The 26,747-nt window shown below is 35.6% G+C and overlaps 3 protein-coding genes across 7 annotated transcripts in view; 1 reads left to right on the forward strand and 2 right to left on the reverse strand.

Annotated features, from left to right (window-relative positions):
* Nucleotides 1-155: 155 nt before the first annotated feature.
* On the reverse strand, nt 156-5,109 carry LOC121376502 (macrophage receptor MARCO-like). Its single transcript, XM_041504386.1, has 8 exons — nt 4,975-5,109; nt 4,354-4,452; nt 3,986-4,037; nt 3,390-3,425; nt 2,613-2,797; nt 1,391-1,481; nt 783-905; nt 156-293 (listed from the first exon to the last, which is right to left on the reverse strand). Exons 1-8 carry the CDS (start codon nt 5,050-5,052, stop codon nt 280-282), a joined length of 678 nt encoding a protein of 225 aa, XP_041360320.1. The 5' UTR covers nt 5,053-5,109; the 3' UTR covers nt 156-279.
* A 1,044-nt stretch (nt 5,110-6,153) lies between these two features.
* LOC121376176 (exocyst complex component 1-like) overlaps nt 6,154-26,747 on the reverse strand; it is an 87,331-nt gene continuing 66,737 nt past the window's right edge. For 4 of the 5 annotated variants that reach the window (XM_041503988.1, XM_041503989.1, XM_041503987.1 and 1 more), the window contains 10 exons: nt 25,248-25,271; nt 24,108-24,188; nt 22,997-23,123; nt 20,656-20,739; nt 20,244-20,397; nt 17,007-17,027; nt 16,586-16,710; nt 15,389-15,511; nt 14,870-14,941; nt 10,952-13,065 (listed from right to left, as the gene is read on the reverse strand). In XM_041503988.1, coding sequence (XP_041359922.1) covers nt 12,913-13,065; nt 14,870-14,941; nt 15,389-15,511; nt 16,586-16,710; nt 17,007-17,027; nt 20,244-20,397; nt 20,656-20,739; nt 22,997-23,123; nt 24,108-24,188; nt 25,248-25,271 — 964 coding nt within the window. In that variant the 3' untranslated portion in view covers nt 10,952-12,912. Of the gene's footprint in view, nt 6,337-10,951; nt 13,066-14,869; nt 14,942-15,388; nt 15,512-16,585; nt 16,711-17,006; nt 17,028-20,243; nt 20,398-20,655; nt 20,740-22,996; nt 23,124-24,107; nt 24,189-25,247; nt 25,272-26,747 lie in introns of those variants that run through there. The other variant, XM_041503991.1, reaches the window with a different exon arrangement.
* On the forward strand, nt 6,996-8,116 carry LOC121376180 (NADH dehydrogenase [ubiquinone] 1 beta subcomplex subunit 7-like). Its single transcript, XM_041503996.1, has one exon. The coding sequence runs from the start codon at nt 7,093-7,095 to the stop codon at nt 7,471-7,473; it is 381 nt and encodes a 126-aa protein (XP_041359930.1). The 5' UTR covers nt 6,996-7,092; the 3' UTR covers nt 7,474-8,116.

Here is a 26,747-nt window from a genome sequence, read left to right on the forward strand (position 1 = left end):
ATAGCCTCATTAGAGCAGAGAAAAGTAGTTTAATAATAAGTAGTAAATATGACTCCGCCGAGTGAATCACTGATCCAAGTTACTGAATGCCGGTTTTTCAAGTTTAATTCTATATATTACTATAAATATTGGGGGACTAAAACTATATACACAAACTCTTTATTTGACAAGAAAAACGAATACATACATTTATTACGAAAACAAAATGAATAGTTAATTTGCCATGTGTTGTAGGGTCATCAGTGATAACAGCCATTTGACTGTGTGAAGTCAGTCTGACTAATGACCAGGAACTGAAAGTAGGAGAAACTTTGTTTTGTTTAAGAACACCACTAGAACACGTTTATTTATTATTGGATGTCAAACATTTAGTAATTCTGACTTATATTCTTAGACAGGAAACCGCCGTCGGTTGAGTGCTCGCTTGAGGTGCTTGTATCGCAGGATTGAACCATCTCAGTGGATCCATTCAACTAACTTGAGTTTTTTTCTCGTTCTAACCAGTGCACTGGGAGAGTGAATATAGTAAATCCCCTGCTCTATCAGGAAAAATGTAGCGGGTTTCCTCTGATGACTACAAGTCAGAATTACCAAATGTTTAAAATCCAATAGCTGATGATTAATTAATCAATGTGCTATAGTGGTGTCGTTAAACAAAACAATCTGTAATTTTAACAAACATTTTAAGATATTAGTGCATATCATATGTATTCATCAGACATCACGAGAGAGAGAAAGAGATGCATCAAACATCATTATATATTCACAGATGAGTTACATACCAGAGCACAGACACTCGTTATCGAGTACTGCTCCTGGAATACCAATAACACCCTCGTCTCCCCGGGCACCTGCCGTTCCAGCCGTTCCATTTACACCTTTATTACCAGTATCACCCGTGTCACCTGAAATAAACTATATTAGCGTAACACACTTACCAACATATTAAAAACTTAACCCATGTGCCATAGGTTGTGGAAAACTACATTTAACAGGACACGTCCACATTTCGTTCATTTGAGGAACTATGTTTAATCAATAAATTTCACTTCTCAAAATCAACTAATTGAATTTTTATTTTTAAAGAATTATTAGCTTTTTTTTTTTTTTTTTTTTTTTTAATTAGTATTATTCCCCCCCCCCCCACCCCCCTTTGATGCCAAAAACAATAAACGTCATATCAGTGCCATATCAATATCTTAGAACTACAAAATATCACTGGCAAAATACGAACGTTTAGGGCGAATGCTTTGACTGACCTAAGACAATGGATATACCAGTTTGCGTCTGCTTCGCAGTAACTTTTACCGTCATATGTTATAGTTGGAAGGAAGGTGTTATAAATTCAAGTTGACAAAATGAATGAATGTTAATGATATTAGTAACTGACCACGTGGTCCTTCGGAGCCTGCGATTCCGACTACGCCCCTCTCTCCCTTCTGACCAACAGCGCCGGGACCTCCGGCTACACCTTGGTCACCCTGGAAATAGACACAAAGGTTAACACAACTGAATCGAGATTTAGATTGTCTCATCACAGAGTTCGACAAAACTCTTGTGTGCAAAACCCGTGATTTAAAGGATCTCCTCGGGAGTGGCTGACCTCCTATAGTCGAGGCACTAGATAAAGAGTCATGGAATCAACCACTATTTCCCCAAAAGCCTATTCGAATCGCATTGTGCAGAGATACGGCCCTGATGACGTATTACGGTTTGGTCGTTCAGACTTACTAAATACTCACACAACATCTCACAAAGATCGAGCATTTTTAAAGTCGAATCTGTTTACAGGAAAACAAATCTACTGAAAACGTAATATGACATTACTCGAAGGCACAAGTATAAGGTCAGCAGTGGTTGAACACGTGTATGTCTTTATATTTGATTCGCAGACACAAGTCGATGTTTAATATGTCGGGCTAAACATATCAGTACATAGAAAGCGTGACAGCGTCGTATATTCTGACGTCTATAAACAAACCAGAATTATGCGATTGTGTTTTCATGCACATCAAAGCAATACACGGTGATATTTGACACAGGTCGTATGAGAGATATATCTTAGTGGATCTAGTTGGCATTTCTACCGGTGCTCCACGACTTGTATTTCAAATAGTAAGTACATGTACTCTTCTGTTTTTCATAGTAATCTATTAGAAAAGCCTACAGGTGGCAGTGCTTGGCGTTTTCGCTTCTTTCTATGTTGCACTACAGTTAAGCACTAATTAAAACAATTTTATGTTACACTACAGTTAAGCACCAACTAAAACAATGTTCTAGGGGTATACATTATAAGGAGCGTTTGTTTAGTAACATCTTAGCACATATTTTAAACTCTCAATATCAACTATTTTTAGGCACCTTTTTGGCCGCAATACAATGCAGGTGGTATATAATTAATTCCCAGGTGTATATTTGGCTATATCGCCACTTATCTAGATAATGAGGCAGACAGAACTCCTGCTCCACCAACCAGCCCAACGGGTCTGCTGATGAGGATGGATCTTACGATTCTTTGTATCTAAGGGTAGCGCTCTTCAACAGAAACCCCGCCTGACATGTTAGGGTGTCATACACAAACATTCCTTTCCTTTAAAGAACCTCTAGATCACCTTCATCCCAGCTTCTCCAACATCTCCAGTTGTCCCGTGTGTCCCGTTGTTACCCCTCGTACCGAGATCTCCCTTTTCTCCCGGGAGTCCTCCAGATCCCGGCTCCCCGGGGTCTCCCTTCGAACCAGCCACGCCCGTGTCTCCTCTCGGTCCCATTACTGTGTCCCCAGCTGGACCTTTGATTCCTAGAGAAACACCACCAAGAAAGTATTATTAAACAATAATAAATATAAAATAAAATTAAATTAAATAGAAGAGAAAAACGCCACAAGCATTTGACAGACACAAGGACATGTTGTTTATTTCTTGTTGTTTTTCTGTTGACTTTTTTGTTGGGGGTAGGGTTGGGGTGGGTGGGGGGGGGGGGTTGGGGGTTGTTTTTGTTTGTTTTTTGGGGGGAGGGACATCACAAACATATATGGATGATGAGATAGATGAACAGTGAAGCCGCAGTATTTGCATATCGGTTAGGGACTAAACGTCCTCCACTGTCACCACTAATTTGATTATGTCTTATGGATTGGATGGAATGCGTTTTAACTGGAGGTGGATAATAAAACTGAATTGTATTACATCATGCTCGTAGAAAGGATATGTTAACTGTTTTGAAAATCCGTGGTATGGGTCTTAGTGTTTCTTTTTGTTTACTTTCGGTGAAAGATCAGCCAGTTTTAATGGTGGTAGTAGTAGTGTTAGTGGTAGTGGTTGTGGTAATGGTGGTGTTGGTGATGGTGGTGGTAGTGATGGTCATATGTGATTGTTACTAATAAGAAATACCTGTTGGGCCTTTATCACCTTTCTCTCCCTTCGGTCCTGTGCAATAAAAACAAACTTCACTTAAGCAATAGCTGTATTTTAAACAATAGTATGATTTGTGCAAAGGAATTGTAGTCTGGTTGTCCATGACAAAAAAAAATTATTCCATTAAAATACAGCTAGAGGACACTCGAACTATCATTTTATCATAATTCATTACACGTTGAAGATAAGTGCCAAAGTGACCGATAAAAATGGCTTATCGGGGAAAGTAAGCAAAATAATATGTCAATTCAAATTCATGAGACGTGTCTTCAGTGTAGTATTTAAGAGAATAATTAAGTCTGATAACTTCCGTAATTCAGGAATCAGTACATATAAATATAGTAACGTAATAGCATAATAACGCCGACATGGACATTCGAATGTGTAGTTAGTGATGCATATTATGTTCATTGACCGATGGGTGTAAACAATTCATGTATACTAATAATAATAACAACGACGACGACGATAATAATAAATTAAATACAGAAAGAAGGAAATATGAAAGAAAAGAAACAAAGGGAAAGAAACAAAGATTGAAGCAGAGAAAAAAAGAACTCAACTAAACTTACCTGCCTGACATAAATCGGTTCTTCGCACACAGATTTGTTCCATTATTTTTTCCTGTTAATTTTAAAGAACGTGGTCTTTGTAAAATATCATTATCACAGTGTATAGTGTCTTGGTATTTGTAAACAATACATTTTCAAAACATATTTCTTTGAGAAATCTACATTTAAAAAAATCCATCTTTAATTGCCATAATTAATTTAATTATAAAATACTTTTCTTGTAATGGTAAATCAAAGAGATACCGCACACGTAACTGACAGCCTTTACAATATTTTGTCCCATCTCATTAGAATTAGTGGCACTAGGTTTGTTAGCAGTCGTCATTTATTTTGAATACATATTCATGTATTTTATTGATGCATCATACCTGTTCGAGTAGGATCTCTCTGAAAATATCCATTGCACCCCGAGTATTCCGTCCACTGTGGTGATGGTGCCGCCCACGTAGACTTGTACTCTTCTCGTTCTGTCATGAAAACCATATTCGACAACATTGTAGGTGTCGCTGGCATAAAAGGGTGATGTGCTGTGCAAGTAATGCACGGCAAAAACACAAATCTCTCTCTCTCTCTCTCTCTCTCTCTCTCTCTCTCTCTCTCTCTCTCTCTCTCCCAATGTATAAATATATATAAAAGTTGGGTATTGTTTATGTTTGCATATAAATACATGTAGAACTTTATTATATATAAATAAGTTAAGTTTGTATATTGATGTTTTTACGTTTATATATACATATTATGCTTTTGTGGTATATAAATATGTTTTAATGTTTACATTTAAATATTATTTACTGTTTTTATGTAAATAAGCTTTTATGTTTATATATATATAAATATGCTTTTGTTTCTGTATTAATGTTTTTATGCGTGTATTTTGGCTCAATATGTTTGCTTGTATATTGATACGTTCTTATGTTTGTATGTAAATATGCTTTATTTTTTCACATATAAAATTAATATTCCTTATCTACGGATTATACACTACTCACTTGTGGTCCTGTGCACAGAATTTCTATGCCATGAGATATCTGTTTGTATTCATCCACTTTCTGCTGGTAATAGACCATGGAATTCCGCTGCCATAGAGTAACAGGCACAAAAAGGGCAGTTTGTAGTAAGACAAACACAGCCAATGATATAATTACCGTGTTTTTGTGTTCTGGAGTGTCTTGAAATTTCTCCATAATAAAACAGAGAAATTTTGGATAAAACAAAAGGTCAGAATTAGTAGGTCATGGTAACTGATAAGATAACTTTGGGTGCTTGTAGGCGTATTTGCAATAAGAATATTGTTTCGTTGTTTATCGCACTGTGATATATTAATCTGTGTAACTTAATACTATTATACTAACCATATTCAGATAAATTAAAGCTTGATTGTTCTACCTTCATTTGTGTCCAACATAGTGTGAGGGATTCAACTAAAGCACCCAGCATAATGTGTTATTATACTAAACATGCATAAACACCACTAAGGCGTCTGAGGTTTATTTCTCTTTGTTTAGACTTAAGGTACTTGGGAAATTCCTCAAGACACTTGGGACATTAATATATGGTAAACACTGTCACTGGGGTTATCTTAAGGAACCCAGGACAGTAATGGTCTGCCAGTATTGGTCAGGTGTGTGTGTGATGTTATCAGAGTGACTGGGGTGAAAGATAGTTCACTGAGACGGAGAGAGAGACGGAGAGAAGGAGAATACCCAACAAGAGAGAAAGACGTTTGGGGCCAACTCTCCAGATCATATACATTGTCATGGATTAAAGAATATAATTGAGATCGAACTTGTGTAGTTTTTGTGTGAGGGTGTTTTATGCACTCGGCCACAATAGGATAAGTACGCTAATGTTACTCATATGGGCTATTCTATCTTGTAGTGGATTCTCTAAACGTACTTGTCAATATACTGCCCTTTAAAGAAAGATACTTATATGGCTAATATATATACAATATGTCAACTGGAAGGTATGATATTTATATACCAAACTCGTGGACACAAAAAGTGAAAATAGTACTTTCTTAATTAATTATAAAATGTCCAGGACAGGATGTAACATTAATGCATTCTTACATTTATATACCATAGTCAAATATGAGGGAAGGAAAAAAATATATATGTGCATGTATGTAGGATTTTAAAATAATGAAAAAGGCAAAAATATCAACATATTGTACTTGTAACTTCATTTTCTAATAACATTGCATAAATTATTCCAGAACAGAAAATGTTTTCTGCATTGTCGGACTGTACTTCAAGACACTGCTCAGCCAAATTACTCTGCCCGTTTCTGTTGTATGGCCTTATATCATTCGACAGTAGTAAGGTCAAAGGTCATCTTCGTGGTTATCACTGGAATAAACATTAAATACACATACATGCTACAACTACTGTCATGTCAGCTCACATAGAATGTATGCGCTTTAACAATACTACACTCAGTTTGTATTTTAAAATGCTATAAATAGAAAAATAAATAAATAAAAATAGATCTTTGTCACAAATAAACACAATAATTTCGTGGAATTAAATAGGATAAAAAAAAGAGTGAGTGAGTACAACGTATATATAGAATAATCACGTAAATTGTCCAGCTCTTCTGTAGGGTGTTAAAACTATTTTAATGTACTATTTTGATATTAATTAATTATTATATTAATCAGTGAAGGTGAAGGCTAGAAGTAAATAACAGTTTTAACATGTTCGGTGATTTGTCGCATTGGCCGATGCATTTCCTCATGTTTCTTACTTTTTCATTTCTCTATATCTGACAGTGTTTTACTTTCAATATCAAAAATACACTGCAATAACATACGATTATAAAAGCAATTATAACACTTCATAACACTTCAATCGTCAAATCTTCCAAACTCTCATCTTCGCAAGCCAAAGTACTATTCAGTATAATGTACTGCATTTATGAAGTTTACTATCTAAATTCTCTTTACTAAAGGAAATTAACAAGTAAGTTATGGTGCGCTCTATTATAGAAAAGGAAAATAAGAAGTGGCCGGAAACTGTTTTAACCGGAAGTAGATTTGGAGGTTCTGACATTGAACGTTTTACAAGGATTTTTCGTTTTTGTTGGGCCTCACACAACTCTAAAACATGGGTAACATGGTATATGCGTACATTACGAACCCTGACACGGCACCAGATATTAAAGAACCGCCAACTTTTGATCCTTTCTTGGGTTTTCCTTGCGGTCGGAAAGAAAGAAGTGTGCAGGCTACCAGAAAACAGGTGGAACAGTTCGGGATTCCGTTAGAAAGACGAGACTATTGTGTCGACTACTATATCAGTTTCCTCAAATGTCGACAGAAAAACCTCTTGCATATGAAAAACTGTGCGCATGAAATGCACGAATACGATGTCTGTGAATACGAAGATTATGTTTTGCGCATGAAGGAGTACGAGAGAGAAAAACGACTGAAGGAGAGGGCAAAAAAACTCGATGCAGTTGGAATGCAGGAGGAGCTTGTAGGATAAACAGTTTTACAGAACGTATTCCCAGTTTTAGGTGTAACAAACATTTGACATGTTGAAGAATGTGTGAATTCAGTTTTAACACTACAAACATTTGACATTTCGAAAACTATGTCCACAACTTCACAAAGATTATGCTATGTACATCATGATCATGATTTGTCAACAGGACAATGCTGTGCATCATTGGTTGCTGCCAATTTTGATGTGGAAGACTATTTTATTGACTGCATCAACAGTTGATGACAATTTAAATAGTTCTATTAAGCATTGTATTTATTTGTTATGAGTGCTAGAAATATATGTATCGGGGGTTCAAAAGAATCTGTAAATTAAAAAATATTTTTAAAGCATTTGGAGAATTGATTTATTGTTTACATGAAATATGGCTATAATGGAACATCTGCCAAAACAAATCCCTTCACGATGGGACAATGGACTATTGGCTAAATCAGTGTTGTGTTTTCTTATAAATTTATAAAAAAAAACCCAGTGCATGTAGGTCCCGTATAATGATTGACAAATTGTTTACATTAAACATGTAAAGGGTACTGAATATAGTGTATATACTAATCTATATGTGGACTTGCAACTTTACAAGTGTTTGGACAATGTAATCCTGTATGCAATAAAATATATTAATTGCTGGTGTGTTAATAATACTTCAAATTGGGCGATACAGATATACAAAGTAACATGTAGATACGTGTGTAGTTTGGTCACAACAAACATACATGTAGCTTTATTAATAATGAATGACTTAAAAAGTTAAATATGTTCATTGTTACAACACTTTAAAAACTAAATATTAGATTACTGTTGAATCATACTGTTAAAGTCACTTGACTCTGCTGGTGTTCACCATTATGACCATCAAGCAGATCAACCGGCCTTGGTGGCGGCGTGGTAGGCCATCGGTCTACAGGCTGGTAGGTACTGGGTTCGGATCCCAGTCGAGGCATGGGATTTTTTATCCAGATACCGACTCCAAATGCTGAGTGAATGCTCCGCAAGGCTCAATGGGTAGGTGTAAACCACTTGCACTGACTAGTGATCCATAACTGGTTCAACAAAGGCCATGGTTTGTGCTATCCTGCCTGTGGGAAGTGCAAATAAAAGATCCCTTGCTGCTAATCGTAAAGAGTAGCCCATGTAGTGGCGACAGTGGGTTTCCTCTCAAAATCTGTGTGGTCTGACGCCATATAACCTTAAATAAAATGTGTCGAGTGCGTCCTTAACTAAAACATTTCTTTCTTTATCAAGCAGATCACTTCTGAAGTGCACCAGCAAAATAGTAGCATACATTTTTATGTGCATGTGAATTGTGATTGAAAATAATAGGGCTTCTAGAATTTTATAAAAATTCGCTAGCCATGGCATCAGTGATTTTAAAAATGTACTAGCCATGATTAAAAATTCACTAGCCCTACTTTAAATGAATATAATTTTACTAATAGTAATAATCGGATATGTCACCTAAAGAGGGAGATTGAGCTTACAAATCCTTAGATTGGAGTGGAAAGAGGGGGCAGGATATTCACATTTACAAAATATTTAAATGAAGCATTTGACAAGGTTTTGTTTCCACTAGCCACTAGCCGTTGGGCTAGTTACAGCAATTATTTACTAGCCCAACACTGAATATCACTAGCCATGGGAGTGGGGCTACCATAATCTAGAAGCCCTGAAATAAGATGACTGAATCAATTATTAGAGATTTATTTTGTAAGGTCTGCTTTCCATTAATGTCATTTCACAGATTTGGTGTGCATGTTTATCTAAATTGTCATGTACTTTTTTCATATCTGTAATTCCTAATGTAAGTATTCATTCCAACTTATTTTCGTGCTTATATCCAATTAAGGTTCAAGCACACTGTCCTGGGCACACACCTTAGCTGTCTGGGCTTCTGTCCAGGACAGTGAGTTCGTGGTTAGTGAGAGAGAAGAGGGTGTAGTGGCCTTACACCTATCCCTAGTGCCCTTAACTCGCTCTTGAGTTGGAGCTGGTACCGGGCTGCGAACCCTGTACCTACCAGCCTGTAGTCCGATGGCATAACCATGACGCCGGTGTAAGTATTCAGCATGCAGGAAAAAAGTTGATCTGTGAGCAAATTTTCCATGGGACATCATAACGTGAGGTGTTTACTAGTAGCTTAACAGTACACTGATGATGTCCGATTGTGTATAGTAATCAGTTTGCAAAAAGACCGATGAATATGGAAATGCACAGAATTGCATTACTGGAAATGGTCAACAAATCCACTAGCCCTTGGTACTGACTAGTGAATATTTGGTCTGGTCTAGTGCAAATCATTCACTGTATTATTTACCGGCAGCGTGGTTAGGCCATCGGTCTTCAGGCTGGTAGGTACTGCGTTCGGATCCCAGTAGAGGCATGGGATTTTTAATCCAGATACACTCCAAACCCTGAGTGAGTGCTCCGCAAGGCTCAATGGGTAGGTGTAAACCACTTGCACCGACCAGTGATCCACAACTGGTTAACAAAGGCCATGGTTTGTGCTATTCTGCCTGTGGGAAGTGCAAATAAAAGATCCCTTGCTACCTGTCATAAAAGTAGCCTATGTGGCGACAGCGGGTTTCCTCTCAAACTCTGTGTGGTCCTTAACCATATGTCTGATGCCATATAACGTAAATAAAATGTGTTGAGTGCGTCATTAAATAAAACATTTCTTTCTTTCATTCACTGTATTACTACAATACTTAAGCAATAGCCAGCTGCTACGAGGGCTAGTAACTTTCTCAAACATGTTGTTGAACACTACTGAAAAGCAGGCCTTAATAACTTTGCAGGTTTTATCCATATATTATGGTGGTTATAGATAATACAAAGTTCCATTTTTTATTCAGGTCAATTTGGCATCTATTTTTTTTTGCTATGTCCTGTTTTCATGATTGATGTGGGGAAAAAAGTTTCATCAATGTTCATGGATCAAGAGAGAAACTTAACACATGGACATGTCACTGTCAATTCCATTAACAATTTTAGTGTCTTGTGCATACACTTAATTACAAAGGGAACGGGATATTACATTATGTATATGTAGAAAACATTTTTAAACATTTCTTACAAAATCAATGAATTTTTCAAAAACAGATATGTATTCTCTGTGATACTTTGCAAAACGGTGAAGTCACTTTTTTAGTTAATCCTATTAAATATGTGGATGAAATATTTTTTTTTTGTATGTAATTAAATATATAAAAGAAATGGAACACCTTTGTAAATTGAACATAATTTCAAACATGTGTAAAAAATGTGATGCTGTGTTAGTCTGTTCTGTATTTTAATCACAAATCTTGGTATATTTCATTTTTTTAACTTCTCCAGTAAGTGGGTCTCGCATTAAAAAGAAATATATCTCTGATCAGTTGTTTACACTAATTTCATTGCAGATGCTCCGTAAATTTCATTGTATATTCCTTACAAATCGTAAAATTAAAAAACAAAACTTGGGTAAGATTGTTATAAAATTTATTTGATAAATATTTTGATACAATACAATTATTATTATTTATTCTTTTGTTGAAATTTTCTTTGTGTCCAGAACAAATTTTTTTTACACTTTATATTGAAACAAAACTGCTTTAAAAGTTGCTATCAATAAACATACACAATAAAATTACATAAATTATTTACACAAATAGCACATTATAAATATCAACACTTGACAGCTGTACACAGATCAACATCAGAATCGTGCATATCATTGAATCAATGTTATTATCATGTCTGCAAGGTGTTAGAACTACGCGTCTGTTAATTAATTCCCATTTTAACATGGGTTGTGGCGTGGAAAAGGTTTGATTGAGGGCACACCCTCCCCAGCTACACCAGTCCCATGTCTTTCAATCCTAGTTATTACGTCTTCCTTGAAAATTGGAAGATGGAATTAGAAAGAAAAAACTTGCAGTTAGTATTGGTTATTCAGCACTCTTAAAACAAGTTCATTTAATCCTTGTTTCCAACAAGCATTCCATATATCTAGCTTTAATTAAAATAAAAACCAGAGTTACTTGGTAGAAGCCCAATTCAGGTGAATTTTAAACTTGTTTCTGCTTTTTCTTTTCTACTTTGAAAATACATTATTTGTTTTCCCTGGGCATACTTTAGGACACCCTGATATGCAACAGACGCATTTATACTCCAGTAACAAGGTTAGTGAGACTGCACTGAGAAGAAGTGTAGTATGTCGTGTATGATGAATTCCAGGGATATCTCTTGAGTCTGGGGAACAAGGTTAGTGAGACTGCACTATGTCGGAGAAGTGTAGTATGTCGTGTATGATGAATTCCAGGGACATCTCTGAGTCTGGGGAACAAGGTTAGTGAGACTGCGCTATGTCAGAGAAGAAGTGCAGTACATCGTGTATGATGAATTCCAGGGATATCTCCGAGTCTGGGGAACATGGTTAGTGAGACTGCGCTATGTCAGAGAAGAAGTGCAGTACATCGTGTATGTTGAATTCCAGGGATATCTCCGAGTCTGGGGAACATGGTTAGTGAGACTGCGCTATGTCAGAGAAGAAGTGCAGTACATCGTGTATGATGAATTCCAGGGATATCTCTGAGTCTGGGGAACATGGTTAGTGAGACTGCGCTATGTCAGAGAAGAAGTGCAGTACATCATGTATGATGAATTCCAGGGATATCTCAGAGTCTGGGGAACAAGGTTAGTGAGACTGCACTATGTCGGAGAAGTGTAGTATGTCGTGTATGATGAATTCCAGGGATATCTCCGAGTCTGGGGAACATGGTTAGTGAGACTGCGCTATGTCAGAGAAGAAGTGCAGTACATCGTGTATGATGAATTCCAGGGATATCTCAGAGTCTGGGGAACAAGGTTAGTGAGACTGCACTATGTCAGAGAAGAAGTGCAGTACATCGTGTATGGTGAACCCCAGGGATGTCTGGGTAACATGGTTAGTGAGACTGCACTATGTCAGAGAAGAAGTGCAGTACATCGTGTATGGTGAACCCCAGGGATGTCTGGGTAACATGGTTAGTGAGACTGCGCTATGTCGGAGAAGAAGTGCAGTACGTCGTGTATGGTGAACTTCAGGGATATCTGGGAGTCTGGAGAACATGATTAGTGAGACTGCGCTATGTCAGAGAAGAAGTGCAGTACATCGTGTATGATGAATTCCAGGGATATCTGGGGAACATGGTTAGTGAGACTGCGCTATGTCAGAGAAGAAGTGCAGTACATCGTGTATGATGAATTCCAGGGATATCTCTGAGTCTGGGGAACAAGGTTAGTGAGACTGCACTATATCAGAGAAGAAGTGCAGTACATCGTGTATGGTGAACCCCAGGGATGTCTGGGTAACATGGTTAGTGAGACTGTGCTATGTCGGAGAAGAAGTGCAGTACGTCGTGTATGGTGAACTCCAGGGATTATCTGGGAGTCTGGAGAACATGATTAGTGAGACTGCGCTATGTCAGAGAAGAAGTGCAGTACATCATGTATGGTGAACTCCAGGGATATCTGGGAGTCTGGGTAACACTTGGTGATACGGTCATTGTAGTAGTTGTACTGTTTGGTGAACTCATCCTGCATGTCGTGCCACACAACCTGCAAACAAAAGAAAACTTCAATAGTAGAAATTTATATGAAACAAAAAATTAAATACTTGTAGCATCACTGGAGTAAAATTCACACAAGCTAGAAACAAAAGGAACCTAGATATTGTAACGTTGCTCGGTAGAATACACACAAATAGTAAAATGGAGGTTTGACGCCCATTATGTATTCTCTCGGATATAAAATGCAACAAATATTATAACAAGAATTCCATGGACTTAAATGTATTGTGATAAAATCCACAAATAGTTTTATTTATATAGAAGTTTTGAGAAATGGAGGCAAACATGAAATTTTAATGTTGACCTAAATGAAAAATTATTTCAAATTAAATATTTTCACTGAATTCTTTATTTGTGTGTGTAGGAAAGGATGTCCCTTACCTGTGAAAAGTAAACTACTTTGATCCTATTATTTTGTATTGATATACACGAGAATAAATCAGGGCATCAGATTGTACCAAAGCTACGGCAATAAAGGGTGTGCCACAGTGGAATGTTAAGCTGTAATTAGATTAAAATAACTTTAAATGCATTTTCTGAATATGTACAAGTCTTTAACAGCTGTTAGTGTTTATAATATTAATACACTAAAAGATCTTGGTGTGCTTAGAGCAGACAGTATGTCTGTTGTGCCCAAATTAATGAGATCTGAAGCCCTGCAATTAAAAATGTATGTAGGCCTATTAAACACATCACAGGTATGAAAGGAATATGTAAACAAATAAGGAATGAAATTTAATGAAGCACTCGACACATTTTATTTTCGGTTATATGGCGTCCAACATATGAATAAGGATCACACAGATATTGAAAAAGGAAACCCACTGTCGCCACTTCATGGGCAGGGCACAATATTTCACGCGAACCGCCATTCTGTTCGCGTGTCGGTTACGCAAAATTAAATTTACGCGAACCGCAAATCGGTTACGTCGTGACCTGTAGACGTTCAGAAATTAAAACTTGCAGACTTCACGATTACAGGAAATTTATTCATGCAGACATACTACTAGTATTCTGACAAATGTTTTAGACTGTTTAGATACTTGATGCACGGCAAACCAGTAGAAAACGGTATATTGCAACGGTTGTAACTTGAGACCTAAGGCTCAGTATATTGTCGACCAAACGTTTTAAAGAAATGTGCACGGACCGCTAAGGCACCTAAATTATCTGCTGTTATTCTATCTGTAAAGGAATATATGTAGATATTCTTTCGATTTGCATGCATTAAAGAAACTGTTTTATAAAACGTTTTCTTTTGTATTTTGTTTTAACTTTATGTTTGAGCAAACAATTATGTATTTAAAATAAAATTTCAACGTAATTTTGAGGTAATCCACAGGTTACGCAAATATAATTCACGTAACCGAACGATTGGTTACCTAGGTAAAAACCACGTGAACCAACTTCGGTTACCTCAGATTTCAAAATATTGTCCCCTGATGGGCTACTCTTTTCGATTAGCAGCAAGGGATCTTTTATAAGCACCATCCCACAGACAGAATAACACATACCACAGCCTTTGATATAATAGTCATGGTGCACCAACTGGAGCAAGAAATAGCCCAATGGGCCCACCGACAGGGATCAATCCCACTCCTACTACACTAAAAAGATATTGGTGTGCACATAATAGTGAGATCTGAAGCCCTGCAAATAAAAATGTATGTAGGCCTATTAACCACATCACAGGTATGAAAGGAATATGTAAACAGATAAAACTTGGACTGACATGCGTAATAACACAGTATGAATACAGCATGATATAAACTGTATATCACATGGTGACTGACCTGGAGCAGGTTCTCCTCTTCACACAGCTGTTTCTCAACCTTCTTGTACATGTGCTCAAAGATCTTCTTAATCTGCAAACATACAATATGTGGTCATGTACAGAAACCAGCACGGACGTTCCTGTGATATCACAGCAATTCCTACAGTTATGGGTGGGATGCAAATCAGTGGTACAGCCAATGTCGACAGTTACACGAGTGTGCAAACCATATGCTTGTAATGATAGAACATTCTTTACAATTTCAACATTTTTAAAATATACTTTTAGGAGGGGTTCAGAGATGGGTACTTAAAAAAAAAAAAAATGTAGTTTTTGTAAATGTTGATAGTTGTGAAACAATAGCCATTATTAAATTAATCAATGTGCTCCAGTGGTGTTGTCAAACAAAGCAAACTTCAATTGTGAAACAAGTGGAAATAATTTGTGTTTTCATATCTCCTTCGATCACATGGAGCACTGTATGTTTTTTGCCATGTACATTTTCTTGATTGCATGGGTTGTGTAATGTTCAGCTTACTTCTTTGGGCGTGTATTCCTTGATGACTTTCCTCAGCTCCTGTTTGCTGAATGCCAGCTGGAAACCCACTTCCTCAGCCTTGACCCCCTTCGCCATCTGAGCCTCAACCCCTTCAAAAAATATCTACAACACAAAGAACAGGAATGTGCTTTTTACACTTTATACAATCTACTTAGTAGGATTAGTAAATGGAAAGGGGAGGTAACTGGGGGAACCGTTTCTGTTAACCAGTATAGCATCTTATAAATGCCACATCACCTCCAGGTTTTATTACTAATGTTTACTTTTTAAAGGGACACACCCTAGTTATGTTCATTTGTTAACCATTACGGCGTTGTTTTTCACTATTAAACCCCATTTTTCACAAATAAAATTGCACTTTACTTATATTTTATTATTTAGAATACACATTTCCATTCACCTGAAGTGCTTTTTGGTAATCCTGATGTTTGTAAAACCACGAAATGCATTTTTTCACAAAACGTGTTGTCGAGAAAAAAACGTTAAGCAAGCGAGGTCCAATCTATTTTTAATGTCACAGACATTGGTATATCACGTGACCGTTATCATTTTGGTTCGGTTTGTTTTCTCGTGCACGGTTCGCGCAATCAACATCCGATTTGTTGTTGTTCATTTGTGAGATTTTTCTTCACAGTTCGTGAACATTTTCAGTAACAATAAAGTTCAGACAAGTAAGTGTCTCAATACAAAACGTTATAAACCCTTAAAACCAATAATTTTGCTAAGTCTTACGATATCTGGAGAGGGGATACAACCAGGACAGAACAGTTGGAACATGTCCAGGAGAGGTGAAACGAACGCACCCCAAGTCTGTGAAATTTGTCGTGACGTAGGCATTGTTGTGCTTCTACCGGTGACATCAGAATACTAACTTTCAAAATTATTTCAAGCAATTGGGACATGGGGATTCCCATGGTATTTATCGATATAAAACCTGCTTTTTCACTCCATTTGATAAAAACGTGATCTAAGTGTGTTACAGGTTTGTAGATTAACCAAATTATAATTTATTTTCGCTGGATGGAACTAGGGTGTGCGGCTTTAAACTATGTGTCAAATCACCTCAAGGAATTATTATCTAACAGTATTCCAGACGCGGACAGGAATTTTATCAGGGGGGTCTAGACTGTGGTGAGCCAACGTTTATACGGGGGCTTGAGACATGCTAATACTAACATGGAGTTTTTCCAGGGGTCTGCCCAGTAGGTTAGTGGTGTACTGATGAAGGTTTTCTGTATACAGTTGTTTGGCCTTCTTCTTCTCTGACTCAAGACTAGCAATTTTCAGCTGCGACAGAATAGCTGCAACAAAAATAGTAATTAACATAAAAACATGCATTTAAAACAATGCTAAACATAAACATTGGAATGAACATTAAATTAAACAGAATATTGTCACATGACTTAGAAATGTGCATGCTAAATTGTAGTCAGATGTCCAATATTGCAAAGTGTATCGTGAACTGATGAACCGTGTGTTTATCTGTGTACATTTTCACAACACATCGGAATGGTTGCTGTTATTTGTTTAATCTTAATTTTTCATCCATTATGTACATTTATAAATTTTATATTAACAGATTAAAGCCAATACTTACAAAACATTCTGTGGTAGTTTTCTGGAAAATGAAAAAAAGAAGATAAAATATTGCTTACAAAAGTGCAGTCAGACAAAAATAGTTAAATTCTATCTGGTATCACAATAATTATACAGAATTAAATGTCTCCGACTATCATAGAGCTAAATCCCACCCATGGGTGAAAGAAGAAGACTGTTCTAGAAAAGTAGTAGGCTGTATAGACTCAATGCAGTGATGCAGCAAGATGTATAACTGTAAGCATGAAAAGTAGGTGGCTGTATAGACTCAATGCAGTGATGCAGCAAGATGTATAACTGTAAGCATGAAAAGTAGGTGGCTGTATAGACTCAATGCAGTGATGCAGCAAGATGTATAACTGTAAGCATGAAAAGTAGGTGGCTGTATAGACTCAATGCAGTGATGCAGCAAGATGTATAACTGTAAGCATGAAAAGTAGGTGGCTGTATAGACTCAATGCAGTGATGCAGCAAGATGTATAACTGTAAGCATGAAAAGTAGGTGGCTGTATAGACTCAATGCAGTGATGCAGCAAGATGTATAACTAAGCATGAAAAGTAGGTGGCTGTATAGACTCAATGCAGTGATGCAGCAAGATGTATAACTGTAAGCATGAAAAGTAGGTGGCTGTATAGACTCAATGCAGTGATGCAGCAAGATGTATAACTGTAAGCATGAAAAGTAGGTGGCTGTATAGACTCAATGCAGTGATGCAGCAAGATGTATAACTGTAAGCATGAAAAGTAGGTGGCTGTATAGACTCAATGCAGTGATGCAGCAAGATGTATAACTGTAAGCATGAAAAGTAGGTGGCTGTATAGACTCAATGCAGTGATGCAGCAAGATGTATAACTAAGCATGAAAAGTAGGTGGCTGTATAGACTCAATGCAGTGATGCAGCAAGATGTATAACTGTAAGCATGAAAAGTAGGTGGCTGTATAGACTCAATGCAGTGATGCAGCAAGATGTATAACTGTAAGCATGAAAAGTAGGTGGCTGTATAGACTCAATGCAGTGATGCAGCAAGATGTATAACTGTAAGCATGAAAAGTAGGTGGCTGTATAGACTCAATGCAGTGATGCAGCAAGATGTATAACTGTAAGCATGAAAAGTAGGTGGCTGTATAGACTCAATGCAGTGATGCAGCAAGATGTATAACTAAGCATGAAAAGTAGGTGGCTGTATAGACTCAATGCAGTGATGCAGCAAGATGTATAACTGTAAGCATGAAAAGTAGGTGGCTGTATAGACTCAATGCAGTGATGCAGCAAGATGTATAACTGTAAGCATGAAAAGTAGGTGGCTGTATAGACTCAATGCAGTGATGCAGCAAGATGTATAACTGTATTAATGAAATAAAAAATTTAATAAAACTATGGACAACAAGAAAACTGACTGTGTTCGGTAGAATAGTTGTTTTAAAATCCTTAATTATTCCCAAATTAACACACTTACTAATTTCACTGCCTAACCCACCAGACAAAATGATAAAACAAATAGATAAAATGTTTTTTAACTTTATCTGGCAAATAAACCAGACAGAATAAAACGCGAAGTTTTAACTCAAAGTTACTCAAATGGTGGCCTTAAAATGCTAAATATCTTGAATTTTATGATAGCTTTAAAATCCACCTGGATTAGCAGACTATTTTCAACTAACGCAAAATGGAAAACATTTTTTGAAGTTACTACAAAATTATCTGTGCAAAAACTTATTACGTGTGGGGATTATTTTATCAAAATACAACAACAAAAAAGTAACTCTTTCTGGGAAAATGTTTTACATAGTTGGTGGCTAATTCAACAAAAACTAATTCCCAAATGTAAAAATGAAATAATTAGAATTAATATTTGGTTTAATAGTAAAATAACTATTGACCACAAACCTATATATTATGAAAACTATATTAAAAATGGAGTTATATTTATTCAAGATTTAATGGATGAACATGGTAGATTTTTAACCTATGAAACATTTAGATTTAAATTTCACATAAATTCAAACTTCTTAGAACATGCATTTTTAATCAAAGCAGTTAAAACCTTTATGCATTGCACTTTGTCAAGTATCAACAACCAACAGGTTAACACCTTAAATCCTATATTTCCTTTTAAATTGGAGTTATTTTTTAAAACTACAAAAGGGTGCAAAGAAATGTATAATAGTTTAAACAAATCGACAATAGTGCCAACTTCCCAAAGAAAATATTACAATTTAGGTTTCATACTATCATTACAGGAATGGGACAAAAGTGTATAATTTACCATTTATATGTTTAAAAGATACAACTTTACAGTGGTTTCAATATAGAATTCTACATCGAATAATCATGACAAACACGTTCTTATATAAAATAAAATACATAGAATCAAATGTTTGCGATTTTTGTCATAGACAACCAGAAACATTGGAGCATTTGTTCTATGACTGCTCTAAACTCTTTCTTTTATGGAAGGAAATTGAACAATGGATTCAGGACAAAGGTGAACATACACAACTCGATAAACAGACAGTCTTGTTTGGAATCATAAAGAGGGAAAAAAGCAAGATGGTATTTATTAATTGGCTCATTATCAATGTTAAATACTATATATATAGATCTAAAATGCAGAAACATGGACCTAACATATATGCTTTTTTAAATATTTTAAAAGATAAAATAGAAATTGAAAAATATATACTTCTCAAAAATTGTCAATTTCAAGAATTTGAGGAATATTGGGCACCTTGGTCCAGATACCTAGAAACAAGACATGGCAATACAATGTTCTAGAGGTATTTCAATACAAATATGTTTTCTCTTTCGAAATTAAGTATTTAATTCACTCTTTCTTTCCTTCTTCCTTCCTTACCTTCTCTTTTCTCCCTTTACCATTTCCTTCAAATCTTTCCTCTACCTCTATCTTCACTGTTAACCCCACATATTAGTGAACTCCATGTTTTCATGTATTCATGCTTATTAATATTATTATATTGATTCGAATTACACTATATTATATATATAAATAATGTTCATATGTACTTATAACATGGATGTAAGGTAGTGAAATCAGGGCCCCCAACCCTGACACTATCATACTTGTGTCTGGGGACAATAAATTAAAAACAATTAAAAAAATTTTTTTAAATTTAAAAAATAAGATGTATAACTGTAAGCATGAAAAGTGGCAGCTGCAGTTGCCATCTAATACTGAATGATTTTCTGTTTTAAACATTTAGTAGAAATTGTCTAACCCATCATGATGACCGCTGGGGGAGTTTTCACGTGCTCATTGGCAACTCGTTCTATCTGTTCAAATATGACATTCACCAGTTTTGCATAGGCTTTATCAAGATCGGTGTGTCGGTCTGAGCCCTTGAAAATGGTTTCAGCAAAATTAGCAAAATCCTATCAAAAAGAAAAAATAGAGAACAAATACACAGTGTTTTAAAATAAATTTACAAAACTTTACATGTACTTGCAATACTAACTTTTAACATGTAGTCATAACACAACATAGAAGCTCGGGATAATGTTGGACAGTAATTAGCTATCTTAATCAGGTAATGAAGATTTATTGAAACCAAGATCAGATAAGAACGTTCACATTCTAATTTATTAAGTGTTATAAATAACTATAGATACAAGCAATGTATTCATATTTACCTCGAAGTTGTGTACAAAGATAATAATGCCACACCGAGTCTTCTTAGAAATTTTGGCTTCTTCAATCCCTTTGATGTGAGCTAGCTGTGTAAGAAAGAATACAAGTTCAAATTATTCTTCCAGTTAGTAAACATATCGGGGGATAATCCCCGTAAGAATAACTAAATATGATGATAGGCACTCCAGTAAAGTACTTTTAGAACGAACACACAACAAACTACTGGTTAGAATGAACTCATTGTAAAGTCTTGTTCCACCCCCCACCTATATAGTATTAATAAATTTTAATGTATGGAATGAACTATGTATAGTCAATAAACTGTTAAAACAAACCAATTTGTTTGTCAAAATTGTGAATTTCAGTGTAAATTAGTGTATATATAGCAAACCAATCATAAATATTTTCTTATTTGTATCTTATTAGTCAGTAGCATTAACGGCAATGCATCTAAAGCGACTGCACTAATATTGGTGATATTAAATTAAATATTAAAAAAAAACAACACTAATAGACCTCTTTCACATTCCAATGCCCATGTGAGAGTCGTAGAGGATCAGGGATGTGAGAGGGGCTGGAACAAAAAAGCTTACTGCAGCCGGGGTCCAGGGTATTGAAGTATTGAACATCATGTTTTAGTTTTTTTAGACGAAATGGAAAAGTGCATTTAAGCTTTTCCGTGTAGCTCTCACATGCCTGGTGGATGCTAACCGTGAACTCACGCGAGATCTTGCAAAAATAGCCCTGTTTACAAGTTGGGGGGTATTGACAATTAAGAGGTCACGCAATACGAATGTGAATAGCTTCATTATTAATTATTCTATCAGTTGGGAACCCTACAATTCTGTCGACATCCAACATATGTGAATTATTGCTTATCATGAAATAAAAAATATTTTGTTGTTAACGCCCGAGAACCTATCAGTTCGGATTCGTACACAATAAATATCAGATATTTGCTGAAATAATATTAATGTGTGCACACGTGTATGTATGCAGATATTTATCATATTTAACATGATTTAAAGTTTGTTTTGTCTTATTTAACGACGCCACCAGAGCACTTAACATGATTTAAATATTTATAAAGCATTATATGGATAAATACATTCAGGATTTCTTTTCACCCAGTAATTTTTTTTTTAATTTGGTATTTGGAAGAAAATTTAAATGATACTTATGAAATTTGAGCTACGGTACTATGAAACATTAGACCCAGTGCCGTAGGAACGATATCTGGAGTTGGGGGCACAATCTGTAGTGGAGGGACACACAGTCTAGTGGTGGGGGGAAAAAACATATTTTAAACCAGATTTATAAAAGTGTGGCTACAGTCCCTCTCCCCCCCCCCCCCCCCCCCCCCCCCCCCCCCCCCCCCCCCACTCTGACTTCTCGGTTGCTGAGAATGGCAAGAAATGTAATTGTATTGCATATACAGATATTTATATTGGAAGCAAGAATATGTAGCCTTAGAAACATGTAAGTTTTATTTATAAGAGATTAGACTAGCTGACAGCTTGATAATATGGCTACAAACTAAGGATGGTCTCTTTATTATAAACTCAAAAGGATTTATAAACTCATGATGGTTTATTATGCGCAGTCATAAGGTACTTTGTATAAATGTTGCAATCAAACATATTAAGTACAATGCTTCGGACGACGGACTATCAGCAAAAATAAACAGGCCAAGCCTGAATTTAAGCCTAAATAATTAAAATGGTGAATGAAAAAGAAGAATTAGGGCCTAATAAATAAATAAATTAATATTTTTAAAACTTCATAAATACCACATATTTCAAACGAAGTTGTATATGACTAATATAAATGATGGTAAAGCGTAACTAAAGAATGAATGAATGAAACCAATAAAAAAAAATTGAATAATAAATAAATAAATACATGCATGTAAATAAAAACTAAAAATCAGATACCAGATATAGTGAAAATAAAATAAAAGAAAGAAATATAATCAGATAAATAAAATAAATAGAAGTTATTACCAGAGTGTGCTAGCATGTCCAGTATAATCAAAGTATGTGCTACATATATATTTAAAACTTTGTAAATACCAGATATTTTAAATGAAGTTGTTAGTGTCTGATATAAATTATAGTGAAAAGTAAATAAAAGAAAGAAAGAAAATAAATAAATAAATAAAATAAGATAAATAAAGAAATATATTTTTTTAAACTTCGTAAATACCAGATATTATTTCAAATGAAGTTGTATGTGTCCGATATAAATGATGGTGAAAAGCAAATAAATTGATACATGTGAAGAATTAAACATCACTGGAAATCCGCATGCATATTTAACTATAATTCAAACTACAGGACTCACAATGTGATTATCGAAGTTCCTCTTCACTTTGATGAGACAGTTGCCAAAGATGAGGCTGAGGAAGGAGCCCATGTCCTGCGTGTTGATCACGTGTTGACTCATCCGCACCAGCATGAACATGGAGTACCTGCAACACAGTTATACAACTATTGTTTGTTGGCGTTTGTGAATTTATCCATGAATAAGCAGGGTATATTAACATTACATGAATGCGGGGAAATTATAATATTAAATTCAAATAATTTTTGTTGTAACAATAGTAAGGAATATGGCATTATTATAGTGCAAAATTCAAATAAATATACAGAACAACAAAAGAAATGTGAATAAATAAAACTGAATTAAAATTTGCATTTCTGTAACACCATAATGGATAGTGAAATCATACTAATAAGCTAGAAGTGGAGTATTAAACTTAAATTACTGCTTGTCATTGTAACATGTATACAAAATAGAGGTTATAATTATATTACATAGTTAACCTAAATACTGTCAGAGCTCAATACAACAAATGTTGGTACATCAATGTTATTCTGTTCATTACACCAGAATTTACACTTTCTGAAACCAAGAGAGCAAATTAGGAACAAACGTACATCTGACTTCTAAAACTACCTCTTTACAACAATATTATATAATCAAAGATGCTGTAACAAGGACCATGCTATTCTATCTTCTGTTATAATGAAACAGGCATGTATGCAGGGGGGAAGAGTGGGATCCCCCAGGAAATATATTAAAGAAACTGACAATATTCTTTGAGTAGGTCAGGTTCAAACCCTGCACTGCCAAACCAACCTCCCCTACTTTATATGAAAGTAACTATTATGCAAGTTTCCTTAAATCATTATGGAAAGGGAGATAACCCATGACATATTTGCACCACAGCAAATGCAATATAACAATAAAGTGACCCGGGAATGAACATGGTCATTGTAACAAGGTCTGACTGTAAATACTCTGAATTGAAACAATAATTTAAATTTTAATACTGTATTAACACTACATTTAATTTAATATAACTTTGAAATATTATGTCAAAGTTATATTACTGTAGTGTTGTGTTAATACAGTATTAAAATTAACATAAAATACTGAAATAGATACTAACATGCTATCCTGTTTGTCAGCAAAGGCTAGAAATCCATTAAGTTCTGTGTCCAGTGTTGGGAAAAGTTCGGCCATCATCACCCTAAAACAGCCAAACACGGTGCATTTAAATTAGATATTAACAAGAATAACCTGTAATTTGAGAAAAGTCAAACCAGATATAATCATGGCACTATATATATATATATACATAATAATCATCTATATTTTAATGGTACATCAGACATTATGTTTTCTGCATAACAAATGTATGTTTTTTTTTCTGTGGACGGTGGGGTTGAAGTCAGTATTTGAGTGAATAATCCCTCACTACCTCAGGTGGGACATGAACTCAATACCTATGAGCCAGAACTCCAATGGATTAACCACTATACTACCAACTGTCAACTGTTAAAGTTTGTTTTGTTTAACAACACCACTAGAGCATTGATTTATTAACCATCAGCTATTGGATGTCAAACATTTGGTAATTTGACATATAGTCTTGAGGAAAGCCGCTACATTTTTCCATTAGTAGCAAGGGATCAAAGGATATGCACCATCCCACAGACAGGATAGCATATACCACAGTATTTGATATACCAGTCGTGGCACACTGGTTGGAACAAAAAATAGCTCGATGGGTCCACCAACAGGGATCGATGCCAAACCAACTGCACATCAAGTGAGCACTTTACCAATGGGCTACGTCCAGCCCCCAACTGCCAACTGAGTCCTTAAGACTTGCAAAGAGGATGCTTTGTTGTCTAGCAGAGCCTAAGATACCTTTGTGAATTAGGTCCATGGATGCTTTGTTGTCTAGCAGAGCCTAAGATACCTTTGTGAATTAGGCCCAGGGATGCTTTGTTGTCTAGCAGAGCCTAAGATACCTTTGTGAATTAGGTCCATGGATGCTTTGTTGTCTAGCAGAGCCTAAGATACCTTTGTGAATTAGGCCCATGGATGCTTTGTTGTCTAGCAGAGCCTAAGATATGTTTGTGAATTAGGTCCATGGATGCTTTCATTTTGTAAATGGAAACAAAGATATCATATTTTAAACAAAAATATTTTAAAAGATGTAATACCAAGTTTTACATTCCACACTTATATTGTTTCAAAAAGGGGTATTCGTACATTACAATACTATCATAAACATACTCACCTAACAGTATCATTTATTTGCCTCCTAAAAGAGAAGAAAAAAAGTATTTATAGACGATATGCAATTAATTTGCCAGACTGCTACAAAAATAACACACCTCACCCGCCCGTTCTGCAAATTTGTGATAATTCGGAACACTTCGACTGATTACAAATAGAAATAGGCAGAAGTGTTCCAAATGTTTGGAATAATCTGATAGACACTACGACTTCCATTTACATACATCCAATGAAAACAGTTGATACATGTTATAGTAAGGAAGACACCACTGTTTTCTTTTTCTTTTGGTTTCATTTTCAATTTCTCAAAATTATATAAATTAAAGAGACAAACCCTAGTTTCAGCCCATGAAAATTAACACTAAGTTTAGTTAATCTATAAACCTGTAACACGTTTGGATAAAGATATAATTGAGTGAAACGTGAGTCTGTGACTTTGAAATGGTGAAATATCCTCTAAAAATAGACACGTGCATTTTAAAAAATAATGAATTTTGTGATATTAAAAACACCAGGATGACCAAAAACACTTTGAATGTACAGAAATGGATAATCTAAACAATAAATCTAAGTAAAGTACAATTTCAGATATCAAAAACGGCTCTAATAGTAAAAAATATGCCTTAGTGTTTAAAAACAAGGGTATATGTCCCTTTAACAGTATAAACATTTTCACCTTGCCAATTTGTTACGGGGAGCATTTTTTTGCGCTGCTAGATATGTTTTATGGGTGCTATACGGGTGTGGGTGCGATCGCGCCTGTCGAATGGCGAATACACACTACTTATTACAACATCAAAGTTATCACATGGAAAGTGTTTCTCATCTTGATGTTTGTAATAGCTATAATAAATATACTTTGTGCAAAACAGAAAAGGTATATATCTCAGAAATGTAGGTTTTTTGTTTAACCACAACACTAGAGTACATTGATTTATTAATCAACGGCTATTGGATGTCAAACATTTGGTAATTTTGACATAAAGTCTTTGAGAGGAAACCTGCTACATTTTCCCATTAGCAGCAAAGGATCTTTAATATGCACCATCCCATAAACAGGACAGCACATATCAAGGCCTTTGATATACAAGTCATAGTGGATGGAACAAGAAAAGCCTAATGGCCCCATTTTGGGGGATCAATCCTAGACCGATCGTGCATCAGGCAAGCGTTTTACCACTGGGCAATGTCCCACCAGTATAGGTTCAGTAGTCAAACATGTAGCACTGTAAAAGCAATGTAAAAACATGTAGCAATGTAAAAGCAATGTAAAAACATGTAGCAATGTAAAAACATGTAGCAATGTAAAAGCACAATGGTGCAAAACATCTGGCCTGCTATTTGAACAAACTGTAAAATAAAGGTCTACACCAAGTTATAATGATTAGAAAAAACCCTTTACAATGGACCTTATTCCTTGGTAACATGTTCAAAGCAGACAAAGCCAGAGGTGGATCCAATGGAGGGGGACCAGGGGAACTAACACTACTACCAGCAGACA

This window comes from Gigantopelta aegis, chromosome 6 (assembly GCF_016097555.1).
Source record: "Gigantopelta aegis isolate Gae_Host chromosome 6, Gae_host_genome, whole genome shotgun sequence".
In the NCBI taxonomy this organism is placed as follows: domain Eukaryota; kingdom Metazoa; phylum Mollusca; class Gastropoda; order Neomphalida; family Peltospiridae; genus Gigantopelta; species Gigantopelta aegis.